Below are 22,857 nucleotides of genomic sequence, written 5' to 3'. Positions count from 1 at the left end.
TTTTTTATCCCCATAAAAATCCACCACATCCATCTATGTCGCACTTCCATATCTATGGTGACAGGTGACAGAGCTAGAGCGGTGTTTGTCAGACCATGAGACACCCCGAAAATCTGTCTTCTCACAAAATCGTCTGTATCGTCGGAACGGTTTGGTCTACAAACTATTTTGACCCCTCTACGGAAGATGAGACTCGCACGAACACCCTCATGACACAAGACTCGTCTGAAGGTCCCCCGTACCAGTTAAAAAAATGTATGGAAGTCTATATGGAGACTGTTCGGTGCCAAATATAAGGGTTTAAATACATGTATACAATTTTTTCAAATAAATAAAATAATAACAATATAACAATAACAAACTTCCTTTTGATTTATTTTGGGGGATTATCTGTTGTTCCATGTAGGTAATCTGTTATTCAATGTGTTTGCATGGGCTAATACTGTAGCAATAAGGCCAAAAATATGTTTTGATCACTTTTTTCCTATATTTTTTTTGTACTTCAAAGGGTCTTAAAATTCTAAATCAAATAGCAAAATTATCTTTGGTATGTCCTTCTTAAAACAATTCCATATGCACTACATGGCCAAAAGTATGTGGACACAAGCTCGTCAAATATTTCATTCCAAATTCATGGGCATTAATGTGGAGTTTGTCCATCTTTTGCTGCTATAACAGCCTCCACTCTTCTGGGAAGTCTTTCCACTATGTGTTGGAACATTGCTGTAGGGACTTGCTTCCATTCAGCCACAAGAGCACTAGTGAGGTCGAGCACTGATATTTGGTGATTAGGCCTGGCTCACAGTCGGTGTACCAATTCATCCCAAAGGTGTTCGCTGGGGTTGAGGTCAGGACTCTGTGCAGGCCAGTCAAGTTCTTCTACAACAATCTCGACAAAGCATTTCGGTATTGACCTCCCTTTGTGCACGGGGACATTCTCATACTGAAGCAGGAAAGGGCCTTCCCCAAACAGTTGCCACAAAGTTGGAAGCACAGAATCGTCTAGAAAGTCATTGTATGCTGTAGCGTTAAGATTGTTCTTCACTCAAACTAATAAGAGGCCTAGCCCAAACCATGAAAAACAGCCCCAGACCATTATTCCTCCTTCACCAAACTGTACAGTTGGCACTGTGCATTCAGGCAGGTAGCGTTCTCCTGTCCATCAGATGGTGAAACGTGATTCATCACTCCAGAGAACACATTTCCACTGCTCCAGAGTGGCCTACCACTTCACTGCTGAGCCACTGTTGCGCCTAGATGTTTCTACTTCACAATAAAAGCACTTAGGGGCAGCTCTAGCAGGGCAGAAATTTGACGAACTGACTTGCTGGAAAGGTGGCATCCTATGTCGGTGACATATTGAAAGTCACTGAGCTCTTCAGTAAGGCCATTCTAATGCCAACGTTTGACTATGGAGATTGTATGGCTGTGTGCTTGATTTTATACACCTGTCAGCAACAAGTGCGGCTGAAAAAGCCAAATCCACTAGTTTGAAGGGGTGTACACATATTTTTGTACATATAGTGTTGCTTTGTCGAAATCAGTTGGAAGCTAGGGATGATTAGGTGGCCATAATATAATGATTGCCAGTATGGATACTGGGATTAAGACATGTACTAAAGTGTCAGTCTGATAGTTTCATGTGATATTGGATCTTCAGGGACTTAATTTGAAGGATAGAGGAAAGCACCAGACAGACATTTATTCATCAACTGGTATGAGAAGGACAGCATTTACTAATGAGAATGAGATATCATGAGATTAATGGGACATGATGAGATTAAAAACATGATTCCAATCTAATCGAATCTAATCTGAGGCCCTCCATAGGGTGGGAGGGTCAATGTATGTCAATTTACACTCCACTGCATTCCTCTACCATACTACATTTGAAAGTCAATCCTAATGCAGAACACATGCTTCTGTCTCAGTACCATCCACAATGTACACTGGAAAGCTGTCCTGTTGCATATTAAACAGGGTTCCTCTCTCCCCCTGTGTGCTGTAGAATGTCCTCTGACCATGGCATCTCAGCTGGAGGGCTGTGCAGAGCTCATCAAGGTGCTGAAGAGTGGAGGAGCTCACCTGGACTTCAGGACCCAAGACGGCATCACTGCCCTGCACAAGGCTGTCCGCACCAAGAACCATACAGCTCTCATAGTGAGTACCGACAGACGCGCATGGGCATGTACTCAGTGAATGGATGTGTCATCACTGAATGGCTCTGATATGACTCATATAATTGTTCTCATCTTGAGAGCTATAGCTGTAGCGGAGAGAAGCCCATCATCTTGATGGACCATGACCCTCTTCTTGATCTACATGAGTGCGGCAGCCGATGATCGAAAATGTAGATGGCACAAAGGAAACATAGTGTTTTCATACATGGGTTTTAATAGGTCCTGTTGGGCTTGTTTCTGTGTGTGTGTGCATTGGATGTGTGTGAGTTGCCTAGCTCTCTCTCTCTTTCTCTCTCGCCTCTTTTCTCTCACTTTCTCTCGCTCCTCTTTTCTGTCTCACACTCTGCCAGACGTTGCTGGACCTGGGTGCGTCTCCTGACTATAAGGACAGCCGAGGGTTAAGTCCGCTCTATCACAGCTCTATGGTAGGAGGAGATCCCTACTGCTGTGAACTACTGCTCCACGACCATGCTCAGGTGGGCTGTGTGGACGAGAACGGCTGGCAGGAGATACACCAGGTAAACACACACGCATACACACACGTACACACACACACCCGCACACACACATGCGGATACAGACGTGTGCACGCACACACACATACAGAGTGCGACTGCTCTTCCCAGACATGGACACTACTGTAGATTGAGACTGTGAAATTGTGAGGAAACCTTTCTGATGGTTTTATGAGGAAGAAAATGTAGGAGATGAGCAAAGAGGGAGACGTACAATATTAATTTCCTAATTTGATGGGGCACAAAAGCACTGTAGACTTCATAAGGTTTTATATGGAGGGAACGGGAGTAGCACTACAAGGCTTGATAAAACCCTGCAGACCCTGTCATTATATAAACCTTAAAGGACTGTAACACAAGAACTGTCAACAGTACTGTGTCCACAGTGTTCCATTGTTCCCACTGCTCTCTCTTCTCTCCTCTTCACACCAGCATGTTTGGGGACCTCCATGGTTACCCCACCCTCCTGCCTTGTTCTCCCCCACCACCAGCCTCTGTTTCTGGGGTAGCATGGTGCCGTCACCACACAATTCAATGCAGGGTTAGTCTGCAGGCTTGGAGACCTACAGTATAATCAGGCTAAACGGACAGGCTGTTGGTAAGAAAATGAAAGAGAGAGATGACAATGGAGTGTGAGAGAAAGAGTATGTATTTGAGAAAGGAACTCTTACCCATTTTGAATTGGGGGGAGAGGAAGCTGACACTAAATCTGGGCCTACAGGCCAGCTTTCCAGAGCTCTCCATTACTATACTACTATATACTCTATATGTTACCTTCCCTCTGTCCTCCATGCCATTAGTATGTATTGTGTGTGTACGTGTCTGTCTGTCTGTCTGTCTGTCTGTCTGCCTGTCTGCCTGTCTGCCTGTGTATGAATAATAGGAAACACAAATGAAGAGTGATAATAACAATTACAATGTGTGCTGCTGTAACACACAGATAAGACAAAACAAAAGAGAAAGGGAACAATTAATATAGTGCCTGTGTGGGAGAGAGAAATCGAGAAGAGAACAGAGAAGAGAAATGGGTTGTCTCCAATATCACACAATTTATGATACCACAATCACCCAAAATATCTTAATAACCCAAACTGGCATCCATGTGGCTCTAAGGCGGCCATCTTGTTTGTCTCCCCATAAAGGCGTGTCGTCATGGTCACGTTCAGCACTTGGAGCACCTGCTGTTTTACGGAGCTGACATGGCCGCCCAGAACGCCTCTGGAAACACCGCCCTGCACGTCTGTGCCCTCTACAACCAGGTAAGACACTGTATGGTGGGTGTTGTCAGATAAGTAGTGGTGAGTAAGAAGTGTGTGTGTTAAAGCTGTCTTTTCTAATGTTGCTTTCACTTTTCTAATGTTGCTTACACTTTGGGGTGGCAGGTAGCCTAGCGGTTAGAGTGTTGGACCAGTAACCGAAAGGTTGTTGGATCAAATCCCTGAGCTGATAAGGTAAAAATCTGTTGTTCTGCCCCTGAACAAGGCAGTTAACCCACTGCTCCCTTGTAGAACATTGTTGTAAATAAACATTTGTTCTTAACTGACTTGCCTAGTTAAATAAAGGTTACATTTAAAATTACCTGGTCAATTCAGGCAGTGTATTGGTGCTAGGAGGCCGCTGAGTGGACAGACTGTCAGATTGAATGGAAACAATCTAAGAGTCATATTGATAGTAGCAAGCGATTTAGAGATGAGATTGATAGGATCCAATGAAACATTGAGTTTGGGGACTGAGCTGTAAGTGACTAATTGAAAAGCCATGGCTCAGGTGCTGAGAGCAGAGTACTACAGTTGTGGGTTTGTTTCCTATATGGGCCATGTCTACTGAATATGGCTTTGTATAAAAGTGTTTTTGTAAAGATTTCTGTCTGTGAACTGTCACACACACACACACACACACACACTGTGATGTAAAACTGTGTGACAGTGTGTAGATTCTGTGCCAGAATCCTGCTGTACTTTTAACCACTAAGTGAACAGCATGGTACGGGTGTGTGTGTGTGTTGGAGTGAAACCTTCTCTGCTGACTATACTCATGTGCAATGACCTGTTTCCAAGGCTCTAGAACACTACAGTCTCTAGAGTGTGTACATGCACACACAAGTGTGTCTGAGAGGGTTGAGGAGAAGAACATCAATACTTCATCTAGGCTGTTTGTTACACATGCACGGCTGGAGAGAGAGGGAGGGGAGGAGGAGAGAGGAAGAGAAAGAAGGAAACTGTTGACATGTGCATTTAAAACTTAATAGGAAATTAGGGCTCATTCAACCATGAATAAAATGACATAAAGTGGCATATTTTAGGTGATCCAAAAATGCCTACCATGTTACCTTAAACAACACAGATTTAAGTTATGCTAATGAATATTCATGGTAAAATGGAAAAGTTAGGGGGAAAAGGTGTTACTACTCCCCTTCATAGACCCTGTCTCTGCAGGCTCCTATCGTCAAAGACGTTTCATCCCTCCAGTGTTTAGAGATCCAGGAGGCCACCGCTGAGCAGATCGATCCCATGGACAGAACTTCTAAGTGGGGCTTAAAGGGCTAAATGCAGGGACAGGGACGGAGGGGGACGGAGGGGGCAGGTGGTCTGGATGATTATCGAGGAATCAACACAGAGACACTAGCTCAGTGACATAGATTCATATGAGAGAGATAGAGAGGGAAGGGATATGGAGAGCGGAGAGAGACAGAGACAGAGAGAGAGACAGAGAGAGAGACAGAGACAGAGACAGAGAGAGAGAGAGAGAGAGACCGAGAGAGACAGAGAGAGAGAGAGAGAGAGAGAGAGAGAGAGAGAGAGAGAGAGAGGAAAAGAGAACTAGAGAGCGAATCAAAGAAGACAGGGAAGAAAAAAGGAGGATGAAAGAGAAACACGTGACAGGCAGCCTCCAGATTGATGAGTCAATAAAGAGACAGTCCCAGTCAGTCAGTCAGTCAGTCAGTCAGAAGTAGACTGGTTAATGAACAGAATAGACTGGTTAATGCCACTAGTGAGTGATTGAGTGATTGAGCAGACACAACACCAGCTGAGAATGGGATAACAGGAATCTGAGGGAATGAGTGGAACCCAGGTGGAATCACACACCTGTCAGACAAGACATGGAGAAGGAACAGAATGACATCAGGAAGATTCTAAATGTGAAAAGACACACCTTCTCATTCAAGGTTTTTATTTATTTTTACTATTTTCTACATCGTAGAATAATAGTGAAGACATCAAAACTATGAAATAACACATATGGAATCATGTAGTAACCAAAAATTTTTAAACAAATCAAAATATATTTTATCTTTGAGATTCTTCAAAATAGCCACCCTTTGCCTTAACGACAGCTTTGCACACTCTTGTCATTCTCTCAAACAGTTTCATGAGGTAGTCACCTGGAATGCATTTCAATTTTTAACTGGTGTGCCTTGTTAAAAGTTAATTTGGGGAATTTATTTCCTTCTTAATGCGTTTGAGCCAATCAGTTGTGTTGTGACAAGGTAGGGTTGGTATATAGAGAATAGCCCTATTTGGTAAAAGACCAAGTCCATATTATGACAATAACAGCTCAAATAAGCAAAGAGAAATGACAGTCCATCATTACCTTAAGATATGGAGGTCAGTCAATCTGGAAAATGTCAAGAACTTTAGAAGTTTCTTCAAGTGCAGTCGCAAAAACCACCAAGAGCTATGATGAAACTGGCTCTCGTGAGGACCGCCAGAGGAAAGGAAAACCCAGAGTTAACGCTGCTGCAAAGGATAAGTTCATTAGAGTTACCAGCCTCAGTAATTGCATCCCAAATAAATTATTCGCAGAGTTCAAGTAACAGACACATCTCAACTTCAACTTTTCAGAGGAGACTGCATGAATCAGGCCTTCATTGTCGAATTGCTGCAAAGAAACCACTACTAAAGGACACCAATAAGAAGAAGAGACTTTGGACCAAGAAACACGAGAAATGGACATTAGACAGGTGGAAATATGTCCTTTGGTCTGATGAGTCCAAATTTGAGATTTTTTTTGTTCCAACTGCTGTGTCTGTGTGAGACGGCGAGTAGGTGAATGGATGATCTCTGCATGTGTGGTTCCCACCAACTAGTGACACTGTCAGTGATTTATTTAGAATTCAAGGCACACTTAATAAGCATGGCTACAACAGCATTCTGCAGAGATACGCCATCCCATCTGGTTTTCCCTTAGTGGGACTATCATTTGTTTTCAACAGGACAATGACCCAACACACCTCCAGGCTGTGCAAGGGCTATTTGACCAAGAAGGAGAGTGATGGAGTGCTGCATCAGATGACCTGGTCTCCACAATCACCCGACCTCAACCCAATTGGGTTGGACCGCAGAGTGAAGGAAAAGCAGCGAACAAAGCAGCCAACAAAGCAGCCAACAAGCATATGTGGGAACTCCTTCAAGACAGTTGGAAAAGCATTCCAAGTGAAGCTAATTGAGAGAATGCCAAGAGTGTGCAAAGCTGTCATCAAGACAAAGGGTGGCTACTTTGAAGAATCTAAAATATGAAATATATTTTGATTTGTTAACACTTTTTTCGGTTCCATATGTGTTATTTCATAGTTTTGATGTCTTCACTATTATTCTACGATGTAGAAAATTGGAAAAAGAAAAGAAAAACCTTTGAATGAGTAGGTGTGTCCAAAATGTTGACTGGTGCTGTATATTGTGGTAAAGAAACGTGGTGACGAATTGTGCTGGATGCATAAAGGTTTCCTATAATATGACTAGTGCTGTGAGCAGGGAGAGGGATGTCCCTCTTTATAATTAGTCTCCTGGAGCGTTTGTGTGTGTGTGTATGTGTGTGTGTGTGTGTGTGTGTGTGTGTGTGTGTGTGTGTGTGTGTGTGTGTGTGTGTGTGTGTGTGTGTGTGTGTGTGTGTGTGTGTGTGTGTGTGTGTGTGTGTGTGTGTGTGTGTGTTTGAGAGAGCACAGAGAAAGCAGTTGATGCATAGGTTATCCCCCCATTCCAATTAAAAAGAGCATGCACACCAATTACACAGACAATGACACACACACACACACAAACACACTCATGGAGGGTCAAGATTGGGGTGAGATACTGAACAACCTCTCTTTCTTTCTTTCTTTCTTTCTTTCTTTCTTTCTTTCTTTCTTTCTTTCTTTCTTTCTTTCTTTCTTTCTTTCTTTCTTTCTTTCTTTCTTTCTCTCCATCACTTTCTCTGTTTCTACACTCGTCCCTCTCTCCCTTCTCGTATTCTCTCACCCCTGTCTCTCCTGTCTCATGCCTGTCACCCTCCTTAATGGATATTTTCTCATTCTCTGTAGATTATTCTGCTACTGATAGAGTCTCCTGCCTAATGGAGAACAGGACACACACACAGCCCTCCTCAATATGTATTAACCACCCTAGCTAATTCACCGTCAGAGCCTTAATGTGGTACAGCTACAGTCAGCTCCTCACCTTTAAGTGTAAACCAGAAGAGACGTTTAAACGAGAGAAAGAATGTGTGTTTTTGTGTGCAAATTTTACAGGCGACTAGTGATTAGCTAACAGCCTCAGGGGTTCAACTCTATGGGTTTTTAGCTCTGTTAGCGTGCTAGCATTAACATGATGTGATTACAGGGCTATTACAGGAGAGGCAATGCATTATTGAACAGCCTTGTTAGGTAGAGGATGTTCTGCTGACTCCTTATGTCTACCTCTGCTTTCCTTAAAAATACACACACACACACACAGAGGCAGACACACACACACACACAGAGGCAGACACACACACACACAGAGGCAGACACACACACACACACACAGAGGCAGACACACACACGGAGACAGGCACATGCACAACTCAAGACAGGGTCGCACTGCTTTCATGTAGTTTGTCACCAAAAGAAGGCTCTACAGCACTCTTACTATAGGTTCCTGTGAGATCATGTAATTTGAACAGAGATGTGCTTTCCTGTGTGTGTGTGTGCGTGCGTGTGTGTGCGTGATAATGACTCAATAGGGTCCAGGGAGAGAGCATGTTTGGTTAAGAAGATCAATCATAGAGCTGTTAATTCTACTCTGTGTTTTAAATTAAATATTGATCTATACCCTGTAAACACATAGCCCTTCCGTTAACCCATGGATCCCTCCTGAGAGAGGGAGAGGACTATACATTTACACACAGCACCAATGATATAGCCTAATGACACACACATCCACAGCAACAGACATGCTATGTTAGGCTATGAATGGAGGGAGAGATTGGGGAAGAGGAGGGTGATGGGAATGCAGAGGAAGGGAAGGGGAGTGGAAGGCTCTCTCTCTCACTCTGGTCAGTGTAATTAGCAGACTTAGTTCTGTTGGGACCAATTAGAGAATAGAGCTGGCACTCAATGGAGCCTCGTGTGTGTGTGTGTGTGTGTGTGTGTGTGTGTGTGTGTGTGTGTGTGTGTGTGTGTGTGTGTGTGTGTGTGTGTGTGTGTGTGTGTGTGTGTGTGTGTGTGTGTGTGTGTGTGTGTGTGTGTGTGTGTGTGTGTGTGTGTGTGTGCTTGTTCGTGTGTGTGCGTGAGCGCTTGTTCGTGTGTGTGCTAATGAATTGCCCAGCTATATGCAACCAAAATCCCAACATTTTCCAACTGATGGTAAAAATAAAAAACTGCTCTCTTTCTCTTCCTCTTTCAGGATAGCTGTACCAGAGTTCTACTGTTTCGGGGAGTGAATAAAGAGATCAAGAACTACAACAGCCAGACGGCCTTTCAGGTGAGACTCTCCTTCGTTCAGCTGGCCTCTATCAGACATTATGTTATAGCTATACAATAACCACATGCCATAAGGAAAACTTTATATGACTTAATATGGGAGAAGGTTTCAGAAACTCTTGGAGGTCAAGGGAGGTGGACATCAAAGATAATGTATTAATAGTTGTTCTGCCATAACTACATGGCATGAAGGCAACTCCACTTGAAACACTGTTTCCGTACTCTGGCCTGCCTCTGTGGCAAGATGTGTGATTAAGCCTGTGTCAAATTGACAATGACACAGATTTCCTCAACACATCAAAGTTAATTTGTTTGTACACAGGGATAGCTGGCTCCACACAGCGCCAGGGCATGCACACACATTTGCCCACGTGCACGTGCACACGCTCACACAGTGCCAGAAATCAGAAACACACGCTGCTATCAGACATCTGTTACAAGCAGCCTTTTAATGAAGGATTACTAATGTGTGAAATATGAATCAGAGAGAGAGAGCAAGAGAGAGAGAAAGCAAACAAAAGGAAATGCTAGTTTTGTTGTCTGTGTGAACGAGAGAGAGAGAGAGAGAGAGAGAGAGAGAGAGAGAGAGAGAGAGAGGAAAAGAGAACTAGAGAGCGATTCAAAGGAGACAGGGAAGAAAAAAGAGAGAGAGAGAGAAGTAGTGGTCAATGAGAGAGAGAGAGAGAGAGAGACAGAGACAGAGAGAGAGAGAGAGAGAGAGAGAGAGAGAGAGAGAGAGAGAGAGAGAGAGAGAGAGAGAGAGAGAGAGGGAAAAGAGAACTGGAGAGCGATTCAAAGGAGACAGGGAAGAAAAAGAGAGAGAGAGAGGAGAGAGAGAGAGAGAGAGAGAGAGAGAGAGAAAGAAAGGGAGAGAAAAGAGGGGGGAAAGAGAACTGGAGAGCGATTCAAGGAGACAGGAGAAAGAGAGAGAGAGAGAGAGAGAGAGAGAGAGAAGTAGTGGTCAATGAGAGAGAGAGAGAGAGAGAGAGAGCGCAGTAGTGGTCAATGAGAGAGAGAGAGAGAGAGCGAGAGCGCAGTAGTGGTCAATGAGAGAGAGAGAGAGAGAGCGCAGTAGTGGTCAATGAGAGAGAGAGAGAGAGAGAGAGCGCAGTAGTGGTCAATGAGAGAGAGAGAGAGAGAGTGCGCAGTAGTGGTCAATGAGAGAGAGAGAGAGAGAGAGCGCAGTAGTGGTCAATGAGAGAGAGAGCAGAGAGAGAGAGAGAGCGCAGTAGTGGCCAATGAGAGCGCGAGAGTGAGAGAGAGAGAGCGCAGTAGTGGCCAATGAGAGAGAGAGAGAGCGCAGTAGTGGCCAACGAGAGAGAGAGAGAGCGTAGTAGTGGCCAGCGAGAGAGAGAGAGAGAGAGTGGCCAGAGAGAGAGAGAGAGTAATGAAGATGGGAGAGATAACAGTTGTGATGGAAATGTAGTCTTAAAAAGCTGATAGGGAGGGAGGGAGGGAGGGAGGGAGGGAGGGAGGGAGGGAGGGAGGGAGGGAGGGAGGGAGGGAGGGAGGGAGTAGGGTTTGGATGGAATGTGTTCCCCTGTTGCCTGTTAGCTATTAGAGTAGATGTAGCATACATCTGATAATTGGTTCCCAAAATGTATTTCCTTGAAACAACAGGGGCTAAGGTTTATTCCAGACAGACGTAGAGACTGAGACAGCAGGTTTCAGCAGGGTTCTGTTCTCCCCCATTAGAATGGCAGTTTCTTATGGGAGCCTTGTTTTACGGAACACTTGTGTTGAGAAGCAGGATACTAACCTGTCTTTGGGAAGGGAACAAACACACAACGTATGTGACTTACTCCTCTCCTTCCTTCCTTCCCTCCCTACGCTCTCTTCTCCTTCCCTCTCTTCCCCTCCCCTCTCCTCCCTCTCTCCTCCTCCAGGTTGCCATTATAGCAGGAAACTTTGACCTGGCTGAAATCATTAAGATCCACAAAGTGTCAGACGTTGGTGAGTAGACGACACGCCATGAGCACGTGGCTAACAGCATGTGGTCATTGGACTTTAACTGAGTAAATCACACCTCCATAGTGGTGTGAGAGGGGAAGAGAGTCCTCAGCCAAGTGACTGAAGCACTCGTACTGTAGCCACTGTAATCACCCACTCTGTAATTATCCCTGATCGTGTGCACTTTTTTGTGTGATTCAGTGTACTGGGAGTCAATATGCTACGTGTGATAATTCTGCCATCTAGTGTTTGAAGGAAAGAATATCCCAGATTCCTAACTCAATGCAGTAAGATGTATGTACACATAAAGCTATGTAGCCTTGGTACTACCTCAGGGAATGTAGAAAGGGAAAAGGGGATACCTAGTCAGTTGTACAACTGAATGCATTGAACTGAAATGTCCATTTCACCCAACCCCTGTACACATTGTTATGTTGATTTGACTAGCAACATGTTGTGTCACCCTCTCCCAGTGCCTTTCAGGGAGACCCCCTCCTACACTAACCGTAGACGTGTGTTGGTGGGAGGACTGCCCTCGCCCCGCTCCCTGCTGCGCTCCGCTAGCGACAACAACCTCAATGGGGAGAGCGGTCACGGTCTGGGGCAGGGCCTGCGGCAGGGTCACGGTCGACAGGGTCAGTCTCCTGTCCCCTCTCTGAGGAGCCTGCCTGCACTGGGACAACACCAACAACACGCCAGCCTGGGGGAGGTGAGTGAGAGACTGAGTGAATGAGTGAGTGAGTGAGTGAGTGAGTGAGTGAGTGAGTGAGTGAGTGAGTGAGTGAGTGAGTGAGTGAGTGAGTGAGTGAGTGAGTGAGTGAGTGAGTCAGTGAGTCAGTCAGTGAGTCAGTGAGTGAGTGAGTCAGTGAGCGAGCAAACAAACAAATGGAAAATAAATTACAATATCATTTCGTTAATTTTGTTTGAAATGTTAGTTTAGTTGTTTTGTGTGTGCACGTGTTTGTGAATATACTAAACCAGAGTTTCCCAAACTTGGTCCTCAGGTCCCCAAGGGGTGCACATTTTGGTTTTTGCCCTAACACTACACATCTTATTCAAATGATCAAAGCCAGATGATTAGCTGATTATTTGAATCAGCTGTGTAGTGCTAGGTCAAAAATCTATGTGCACCTTGGGGTCCTGAGGACAGAGTTTGGGAAACTCTGAACTAAAGAGAGAGAGAGAGCTTTGACTATGTACAGACTCAGTGAGCATTGCTATTGAGAATGGTTGCCGTAGGCAGACCTCGCTCTTAAGAGAAGACAGGCTATATGCACAAGAGAAGACAGGCTATGTGCCCACAAAATGAGATGGAAACTGAGCTGCATTTTTTAACCTCCTGCTAAATGTATGACCATATTAGAGACACATATTTCCCTCAGATTACACAGACCCACAAATAATTAAAAAACTAATCGGTGGGTGATGATTTGTGACCTGTTGTCAGGAAAGGGGCAACCAGTGAGGAACAAACACCATTGTAAATACAACCCATATTTACGTTGACTTTTTTCACCTTTTTTTTACTTTAACTATTTGCACATCATTACAACACTCTATATAGACATAATATGACATTTGAAAGGTCTTTATTCTTTTGGAACTTGTTTATTTGACTTTTTGTTTATCCATTTCACTTGCTTTGCCAATGTAAACATATGTTTCCATGCCAATAAAGCCCCTTGAATTGAATTGCGAGAAAGAGAGCCTGTGTGTGTATGTGTGCCTATGTGTGTGTGTGACAGTGTGTGTGCTGTATTCCAGACTCATCATGGAGAGGTGCCAGACAGCAGTCTCCAGAGCACAGGCAGCTCTCGCTCCTCCCACTCCCGCTCTCCCTCGCTACACAGTCATCTGCATGAGGGCGAGCAGAGCGTCAGGAGGGCACACGGACACGCTCTGGGACACGTCCCTCGAGGACGCCTCAGGTGAGACGGACAATCAATCAATCATATATTGAATACCTTGGGGGACAATGAACTGTGCTGTTGTCTGATCTAATAGGCCAGCTCCTCCTCTCTCCTCCTTGTCATCTCTCAAGTGGCTTACTCACGGGACGGCAGGTAGCCTAGTGGTTAGAGCGTTGGACTAGTAACTGAAAGGTTGCAAGATCAAATCCCTGAACTGACAAGGTAAAAATCTCTCGTTCTGCCTCTGAACAAGGCAGTTAACCCACTTTTCCTAGGCTGTCGTTGAAAATAAGAATTTGTACTTAACTGGCTTGGTTCACACTGCGTTTCTGGTCAGTGGGCTGGCCCCTATTAATTGTGATAGATGTCTAGAAGGGTTGTTTGCATAAGGAACTGGACTGTAGACGTACATGAGCTACACTCAGATATCCAGTCCATGCTTGTGGAGTGCATTGGGGGGACTTGTGGGATAAATTGAGCAGATTGCTGAGGTGTTTTATTGTGATCATGTGTCAGTACTAGGGTTGTGACAAATTGACAATTCTTCTTAACGTATAAAGTATAATTCTTTTACGGTTTTCTGTTAAAACGATGAGAAACTTTCATAAAATTCCACGTCAAATCCTATTGCGTGGTTTGACCACTAGGGAGCAATAAAGTTCTATCTCAGTCATACAGCAGGCGGCATCTGAAATGTTCTCACGAAGACAACTGTTAATTCACGTTGATTTGTGTTACTCCCATTTGTTAGCGATTCACAACAAAAAATTCAACTAGCCGAGTGATCACAGTTCTTCTCCTGGCATTATTTTTTCTCTCACTCAATTTCGATCCAACTGCTCCCTCTACACACGCGTGCTGCCCTCCCATTAGTCCTTCAGAAATGACTGCCTATAAAACACAAACAAAACTGTAGACAAGCTATATATATTCTTTGCTAAATCACGACAGCTTTATCACAAATTCCAAATGGTCTGGTTGATTAAAGTAGGGAAATATGTGTTCCAACCACGACCTGCAGTTTGGAATAATAAATGCCCCTCCTCTATTTTAGTAATTTTGGTGAATGGCTACAGTGTAGAATACAACACTTTAGAATACAACACTATATATACAAAAGTATGTGGACAGGTGTATAAAATCGAGCACACAGCCATGCAATCTCCATAGACAAACACAATAGGCAGTAGAAAGGCCTCACTGAAGAGCTCAGTGACTTTCAACGTGGCACCATCTTAGGATGCCACCTTTCCAAAAAGTAAGTTAATCAAATTCCTGTCCTGCTAGAGCTGCCCCGGTCAACTGTAAATGCTGTTATTGTGTAGGGGAAACTTCTAGGAGCAAAAACGGCTAAGCCGCAAAGTGGTAGGCCACACAAGCTCACAAAACAGGACCGCCGAGTGCAGAAGCTCACTACCGAGTTCCAAACTGCCTCTGGAAGCAACGTCAGCGCAAATACTGTTAGTCGGGAGCTTCATTAAATGGATTTTCATAAACCAGCAGCTGCACACAACCCTAAGCTCACTACGCACAATGCCAAGCGTCGGCTGGAGTTGTGTAAAGCTCGCCGCCAGTAGAAATGTGTTTTCTGGAGTGAGGAATCACGCTTCACCATCTGGCAGTACGACGGACGAGTGCCAGTAGAACGCTACCTGCCCCAATGCATAGTGCCAAATATAAAGTTTGGTGGAGGAGGAATAATGGTCTGGGACTGTTTTTCATGGTTCGGGCTAGGCCCCTTAGTTCCAGTGAAGGAAAATCCTAACGCTACAGCATACATTGACATTCTAGATGATTCTGTGCTTCCAACTTTGTGGCAACAGTTTGGGGAAGGCCATTTCCTGTTTCAGCATGACAACGCCCCTGTGCACAATGCATGCCCAACCTCACTAATGCTCTTGTGGCTGAATGGAAGCAAATCCCCTCAGCAATGTTCCAACATCTAGTCATGGAATGCCTTCCCAGAAGAGAGGAGCAGCAAAGGGGGTCCAACTCCATATTAATGCCCATGACTTTGGAATGAGATGTTTTGACGAGCATGTGTCCACATACTTTTGGTCATGTAGTGTATGTACAGTGCATTCGGAAAGTATTCAGACCCCTTGACTTTTTCCACATTTTGTTACATTACAACCTTAATCTAAAATTAAATGAATTGTTTTTTCCCCCATCAATCTACACACAATATCCCGTAATGACAAAGCAAAAACTGGTGAGGTTGGATTGGGAGCGTCGCTGCATAGCTATTTTCAGGTCTCTTCAGAGATGTTTGACCGGGCTCTGGCTGGACTACTCAAGGACATTCAGAGACTTGTCCCAAAGCCAGTCCTGCGTTGTCTTGGCTGTGTGCTTAGGGTTGTTGTTTTGTTGGAAGAAGAACCTTCGTCCCAGTCTGAGGTCCTGAGCACACTGGAGCAGGTTTTCATCAAGGATTTCTCTGTACTTTACTCCATTCATCTTTCCCTCAATCCTGACTTGTCTCCCAGTCCATGCCACTGAAAAACATCCCCACAGCATGATGCTGCCACCACCATGCTTCACCTTAGGGAAGGTGCCAGGTTTCCTCGAGACGTGACGCTTGGTATTCAGGCCAAAGAGTTCAATCATTGTTTCATCAGACCAGAGAATCTTGTTACTCATGATCTGAGAGTCTTAAGGTGCCTTTTGGCAAACTCCAAGCGGGCGGTCAAGTGCCTTTTACTGAGGAGTGGCTTCCATCTGGCCAAACTACCATAAAGGTGTGATTGATGGAGTGCTGCAGAGATGGTTGTCCTTCTGGAAAGTTCTTCCATCTCCACAGAAGAACTCTGGAGCTCTGTCAGTGACCATCGGGTTCTTGGTCGTATCCCTGACCAAGGCCCTTCTCCCCCGATTGCTCAGTTTGGCCAGGCGGCCAGCTCTAGGAAGTTTTCGTGGTTCCCAACTTCTTCCATTTAAGAATGATGTAGGCCACTGTTTTCTTGGGGACCTTCAGTGCTGCAGAAATGTTTTGGTACACTTCCCCGGATTTGTGCCTTAACACAATCCTGTCTCGGAGCTCTATGGACAATTCCTTCGACCTCATGACTTGGTTTTTGCCCTGACATGCACTGTCAACTGTGGGACATTATATAGACAGGTGTGTGCCTTTCCAAATCATGTCCAATCAATTGAATTTACCACAGGTGGACTCCAATCATGTTGTAGAAACATCTCAAGGATGATCAATGGAAACAGGATGCATCTGAGCTCAATTTCGAGTCTCATAGCAAAGGGTCTGAATGCTTATGTAAATAAGGTATTTCTGTTTTTGCAAAATTATAATCTGTTTTTGCTTTGTCATTATGGTGTATTGTGTGTAGATTGATGAAGAAAATGTCATATTTAATCCATTTTAGAATAAGGCTGTAACGTCACAAAATTTGGAAAAAGTCAAGGGGTCTGAATACTGTACTTACCGATATTCTCCAGAAGCAGCAGCAGTTTCATGTCTGACAGGGCAATTGCATTACAGACAACACTCGAGCGCTCTCTCCCTCTGTAATACTCCATACTGTCACTTCACTCCATCCATCACACAGGCTGTTTCTCAGACCTCTCTCTCTCTTTCAAGAAATTCCCTTTCTTTCGAAAGTGTGTTTCTTAAGTCCTTTGTTGTTGTAATTAATTCTTTACGGTTATGTTTTTTGCAGAATGTTTTAAATAACTTGAAGAAAATACACTTCATGACACTGTCAAGAAGCATTAAGACCATCATAAACATATAAGCCAGATAGGCCTATCACGTACATGCCCTTATATCAGTCAAAAAGAGGGTGTGTTGTCCTGCTCCTGAAATCTGCTCCTGCTTTATTCCCAGTTATCAGCAACAGAGCATTGGGGTAGGTGCATGTCTGACATCAATATGTGCGTAATTACAATGTTAATGTAATATGCCATAAAATAACTCCTTGTGGTAGGTTTTGTGAGTTTTTACACTCTTATGTAGGTGTCCTAACCAGCCATAAAATAACACAGTATATGTCACAACAGGTCTAAATATATTGTGTGTGTCATGACAGTGTTATGACCATATTATAACAGGTTATGACAAGTTATGTTAGATGTTATGACATATTATGGCATGGTTATGACTGTGTCATAACGTGTTATGACGCTGGGTGTCAAGTAAAGTATTACCAACGAGGGATAATGAAAGGCATCGATAGAGGGAGGGAGGGGTAGTTCCCCTACTGTGTTCTGTCCTAGATGCCCGTCTGTGTTCTTCTACTGTTTCTTTTTCTGCTGTAATTAGCATGTTCATTTGTGTAAGAAGTGACAGGTCTGTAAATTGCTAATGTTACTGACACAACAGTAAAGGCCTGAGGACTCTTGAGGGAGAGAGTGACTGTCCTCAAATGACATGGTGCAGGGAAAGCATTAGAAACATGTTTACACAATCTTCCTCCCTCCCTCCTTTGCCTCCTTTCTTTCCTTACCTATCTACTCCTCTCCCTCCCTATTGTTGGTCACTACTTTGCGCTCTCTCGCTCTCTCTCTCTCTCTCTCTCTCTCTCTCTCTCTCTCTCTCTCTCGCTCTCTCCCTCCATCTCCATCTGTCCGTCCTGTGGTAGCTCCAGGGCATTCTGGGTACAAGGGGAGTGTGAAATTAGTTTGGCCGGTCAGTGGCCCGCCCCTACAGCCAATATAACCACTTCCCGTGGAACATGCCATCACTTCCTCTCAAACCAGAGTGGGCAGTGCTGTCAGGAGTCCAAAACTGTTTCTAGGAGGAAACTGGGAATGGTTGAGAAAAGGTTGGAATTTGGACACATGGAATGGTTGTGAGTTATCTATACCATAGAAAACCAATATAACACTATTGGTTATAGAGGTTGGTAATGCAATAGGCCTGGTTCCTGCTTTTCTCTGCTGTCTCCATCTGTCCCCCTATCCATTTTCTGTCATTCTCTTGCTCACCTTTCTTTCACCTTTCTCTCTCTTTTGCACATCCTCTCTTTCATTTCTTCTCCACTGTCACCTCCTGTTCTCCCTCTTTCTCCCCCCCACTCCTCTCTGTCTTGATCTCTTCCTTCATTCTATAACTGTAGGGTCTGTTGGAGTGTAGATTATCCATGGTTTTCCAAAGGGTTGAGAGGGAAAGAAAGAGAGAGAATCTCCTGATACTGGGCAAAAAGGGTCAATATCAGGGGATATCTTTATCTATATATTTCTGGATATCTGACATTTTATTAGGTATACGTAGTAGACATACTCCAGATACGCATGTCTTTAATGTCATATACGGAGCTGGGATATTCTACATAATTGGACAGTTTCTACATGCATCCAATCCGGAACTCAGAAATCTCCCTGCTACTGTATCATCCTTGTACTGTAAGTCTGATCGAAAATGGTCAATAAACTAAATTCAACTCATGAAATGTGACCGACCGGCTCAAATTGGTCTTATGTAGCAACATTTTTAATTGTGTTCTTTATATTGGATAAAAGTAGAGACTCAGAGCTACAAAATGGTATATCATACACTGTATTTTTGAGGAACAATGGGAAAGTAATGTTGATGAACTTGTAACCTCACTTTTGGTAGCTACTGGAGAGCTCTTCTTTGTCTACACCCATTCAGCATCGTTCACACCCTCTTAAGCTTTAGCCCCAACCATCTGAGCGTGCTGTGTTAACAACAGCAGTCAAGCACCCAAGCTAATGTTGGCTAACTTACTAGCTACTTCCAAACACAAATGAGAGAACTGACCATTTTACTCGCTCTAGCAGAGCTGGTTCGGCTGTTTTTATGTTGTCCAGAGCATTGGTGACTGCAACTGTGTGGCTGGCAACAATTTGCACTTTTTTGAAAACCTTTACTGACACCAGCCATATTCAACCGGTGTTGATACGTTCGTAAATTCGTCAGTTATTCTGCGCTCTGGTACACTCAGACGAGAGTGCTCTGAAATTGGAGTAGATAGCCAGAGTGAATTTACCAGCTATGTCTTTCAACAGTTATCGCAGTGACATTCTATTGAAATGGAAACTTGCATAGTGGAGTATTTCAATAAGACATGTAGCTAGCTAGTTAATTAAACCATAGTCCCAACTCATGACGTTACTATTCTGCATGAATCTGCAGGTAGCTAACCAACCAGGTTCAATTTTAGCGAGCTAACTTTAGGTTTCAACTAGCAAAGTAAATGGCTCTGAGGTACAAATAATAAGATCATACTAGCAAGCCAGCCAGTTAACATTAGCAAGCTAGCTAACAGTACACTTTAACTTGAAATGAAAATGACTTTGTCAAAATTAGAAATGCGTAATATCTGAAAATCTAGCTAGCTAGACTATCTTACCCATATATATGGAATGGACGCTTCTCCCTGTCACAGATGCCATGGTTTCCCTTAGTTTGAAGATGTAATCCAGAAACTGGTGTTTTCTCCATCTCCTTATGTAACAGTTTAGCTTCCGTCCCTCTCCTCGCCCCTACCTGGGTGTCACAACTTCTCTGCACACATCAACAACTGCCTCCCACGAAGCATCGTTACCCATCTCTCCACAAAAGCCGTGGCCCCTGCAGAGCAAGGGGAACAAGTACTTCAAGGTCTCAGAACGAGTGACATCACCGATTGAAATGCTATTAGCACGCACCCCGCTAACTAGCTAGCCATTTCACATCAGTTACACTCACCCCCTTTTGACCTCCTCCTTTCCGCAGCAACCAGTGATCCGGGTCAACAGCATCAATGTAACAGTTTAGTTTCCATCCCTCTCCTCACCCCTACCTGGGCTCGAACCAGGGACCCTCTGTACACATAGACAACAGCCACCCTTGAAGCATCGTTACCTATCGCTCCACAAAAGCCACAGCCCTTGCAGAGCAAGGGGGACAACTACTTCAAGGTCTCAGAACGAGTGACATCCTGATTGAAAAGTTATTAGCGCACACCCAGCTAACTAGCTAGCCATTTCACATCGGTTACACTTAGCTATCATACTTTAATTCCACTGATTTCAAAACTCGGTCCTCCAGAAAGTGAAGATCTACGACGCAATATATATATATTTTTAAAGCCGTGTTAGACAGGATTACTTAGACATACTGACCAGCTCAAATAGACAGAAGCATGCAATATGGCAGACCAATCCAAACTCATCTCTCGGCATGTCCAGCCCACTCATTATCTCAGCCAATCATGGCTAGCGGGAAGGTTGCTGTCCCTTTTTCTGTGGCTAAACCAACTAGGCTCATAATTTAACAATTGTATTTATATTTACAGATGGCATACAATATTATTATGATGGCACATGAAAGTTCACATGTTCCAGAAAGCATTTCTGCAACAAAAAAACTAATTTTGATAAAACATTTAAAAGTTTTAGTTCAAATGGCTCTTTTGTGAGGTAGTGACCCGTCGACATATGCCTAGTTTCCTGAAACGAGTCACAAATGACCAACGCCCAAATAATTTGACCTGTTTAGGTGCCACAAATTACTGTGCTTTTACACATGAAGGTGACATATCTGAGCATACACTTGCACCATATTCAGAAGTAGGCAATGCAAGGCACGGAAAGCCAAATGTCATATTTAAGTTGCTATTTCCAAAGCACATCTGTTATTTCTGTTTTAAAAAATCCAGCGTAACAAATCCAGAGCTCCAATAACAACATATGTTTTCTGTGAAGATGCAAACGTAGGTGAATATTTGCCAAAATGATATTTTATTTATTTAACAGAAAATAAAGGTTGCACACTCTCAATACCCCTGCCTACTCTGTTTGTTATGAACAATGGATGCAGATTGGGTCGTCAGCAGCGGTCCCTCAGAGTCCACCCCAACATGGTGGTAGTGTTGGTCTGTGATCCACTACAAACTGTCAATGCATAAATCATTCATCAACATTTTGTTGATATTGCATGAAAATATTGTCATTTCACATAACCGTACCATGTGATTCTATTTACTACAATAAATAAAACATCTCAAATTACCTTTAAAGCTGCAATATTTAACTTTTTGGGCAACCCGGACAAATTCACATAGAAATGTGAGTTATGCATCGCTCATTCTCATTGAAAGCAAGTATTAGAAGGGGTAGATCGGTTTTGTACATCAGCTTCAAATAGCTGAAAATAGAATATTTTAGGTTATTGAAAATATATTTCACAGCGGTTTAAATGGTACAATGATTCTCCACACTATTGCTTGCTTGTTTTGTCACAAACAAAAATTACTCAAACTATTAGAATTTTAGCAACCAGGAAATAGCAGAGTGATTTCTGCATATTGCACCTTTAACTTCTTTGAAGCATTTTCTCAATAGCTTCTCACTTCTTTGTTTCTCCTTTGGTCAATTCGACCACACACTGTTGACACATTCATTTGTGGAGCCCAAATTAAAAAATGACATTTGGAACTCCACAGCAGAAAATACATGATTCTTGTTGCTAGGCTACCAGTTACTGTGCTTTTAGCTTGTGGTTTGGCGCACCTTTATCCAGAGGGAATTCAAAACATTATAGCTAGTGTCTGAAAGAATGATATGAATTTAATATTTGTCAAATTATGAAAGATGTCCTCAAAACTCAAATAAGAATCAGGAATTGCGATTATTTAGCATATCAAAAAACATTTCAAGATCCTGATATGGACCTGATATGGAGCATATGCATTGTATGTGCTGAGAAAATATACTATTTATGCCAACTATCAGTCTTTGTCATCATATAGAGAAAATAACATGTCCACATAGTCCTATCTCAGGATATGTACTTAGTCAATATCCGGCCATGCCATGTATGATATCCAGAGGGAATCCAAAAATGATCTGTGCATAAAATAAAAGATGGATTTTGTATTTGTCAAATTATTGACCATGTTCTAAAAACTCAGAAATCCATCATCATATTTTCAGCATATCAAAAAGTTTATCAAGATCTGGATATGGATTTCAGCCAAGAGAAGCATAGGCTATCTGGAATCAATATAGCTTTATATCTTGAATGTGCTGAGAAAACACAGATATGCGATGTATACAGTCAGTATTTGTCAACATGATTAGAGAAAATAGGCTGTCAAATACAGTTGAAGTTGGAATTTTACATGCACCTTAGCCAAATACATTTAAACTAATTCCTGACATTTAATCCTAGTAAAAAATGTCCTGTCTTAGGTCAGATAGGATCACCACTTTATTTTAAGAATGTGAAATGTCAGAATGATAGTAGAGAGAATGATTTATTTCAGTTTTTGTTTCTTTCATTACATTCCCAGTGGGTCAGAAGTTTACATACAGTCAATTAGTATTTGGTAGAATTGCCTTAAAATGGTTTAACTTGGGTCAAAAGTTTCGGGTAGCCTTCCACAAGCTTCCCACAATAAGTTGGGTGAATTTTGGCCCATTCTTCCTGACAGAGCTGGTGTAACTGATTCAGGTTTGTAGGCCTCCTTGCTTGCACACACTTTTTCAGTTCTGCCCACAAATGTTCTATAGGATTGAGGTCAGGGCTTTGTGATGACCACTCCAATACCTTGACTTTGCTGTCCTTAAGCCATTTTGCCAAGGCAATTCTACCACAACTTTGGAAGTATGCTTGGGGTCATTGTCCA

At 43.2% G+C, this 22,857-nt stretch overlaps 1 protein-coding gene across 1 annotated transcript in view; it reads left to right on the top strand.

Moving 5' to 3' along the window:
* Nucleotides 1-22,857, top strand: part of LOC106573509 (SH3 and multiple ankyrin repeat domains protein 3) — a 238,792-nt gene that overhangs the window by 155,306 nt on the left and 60,629 nt on the right. Inside the window, 7 exon segments of the mRNA XM_045697184.1 lie at nt 2,009-2,160; nt 2,531-2,698; nt 3,838-3,954; nt 9,334-9,411; nt 11,297-11,363; nt 11,834-12,069; nt 13,125-13,288. Of these exon segments, the coding sequence (XP_045553140.1) occupies nt 2,009-2,160; nt 2,531-2,698; nt 3,838-3,954; nt 9,334-9,411; nt 11,297-11,363; nt 11,834-12,069; nt 13,125-13,288 (982 nt within the window).

The sequence above is a fragment of the Salmo salar genome, chromosome ssa16 (assembly GCF_905237065.1).
Source record: "Salmo salar chromosome ssa16, Ssal_v3.1, whole genome shotgun sequence".
NCBI classification, from domain to species: domain Eukaryota; kingdom Metazoa; phylum Chordata; class Actinopteri; order Salmoniformes; family Salmonidae; genus Salmo; species Salmo salar.
This window is presented reverse-complemented; position numbering and strand designations above follow the sequence as displayed.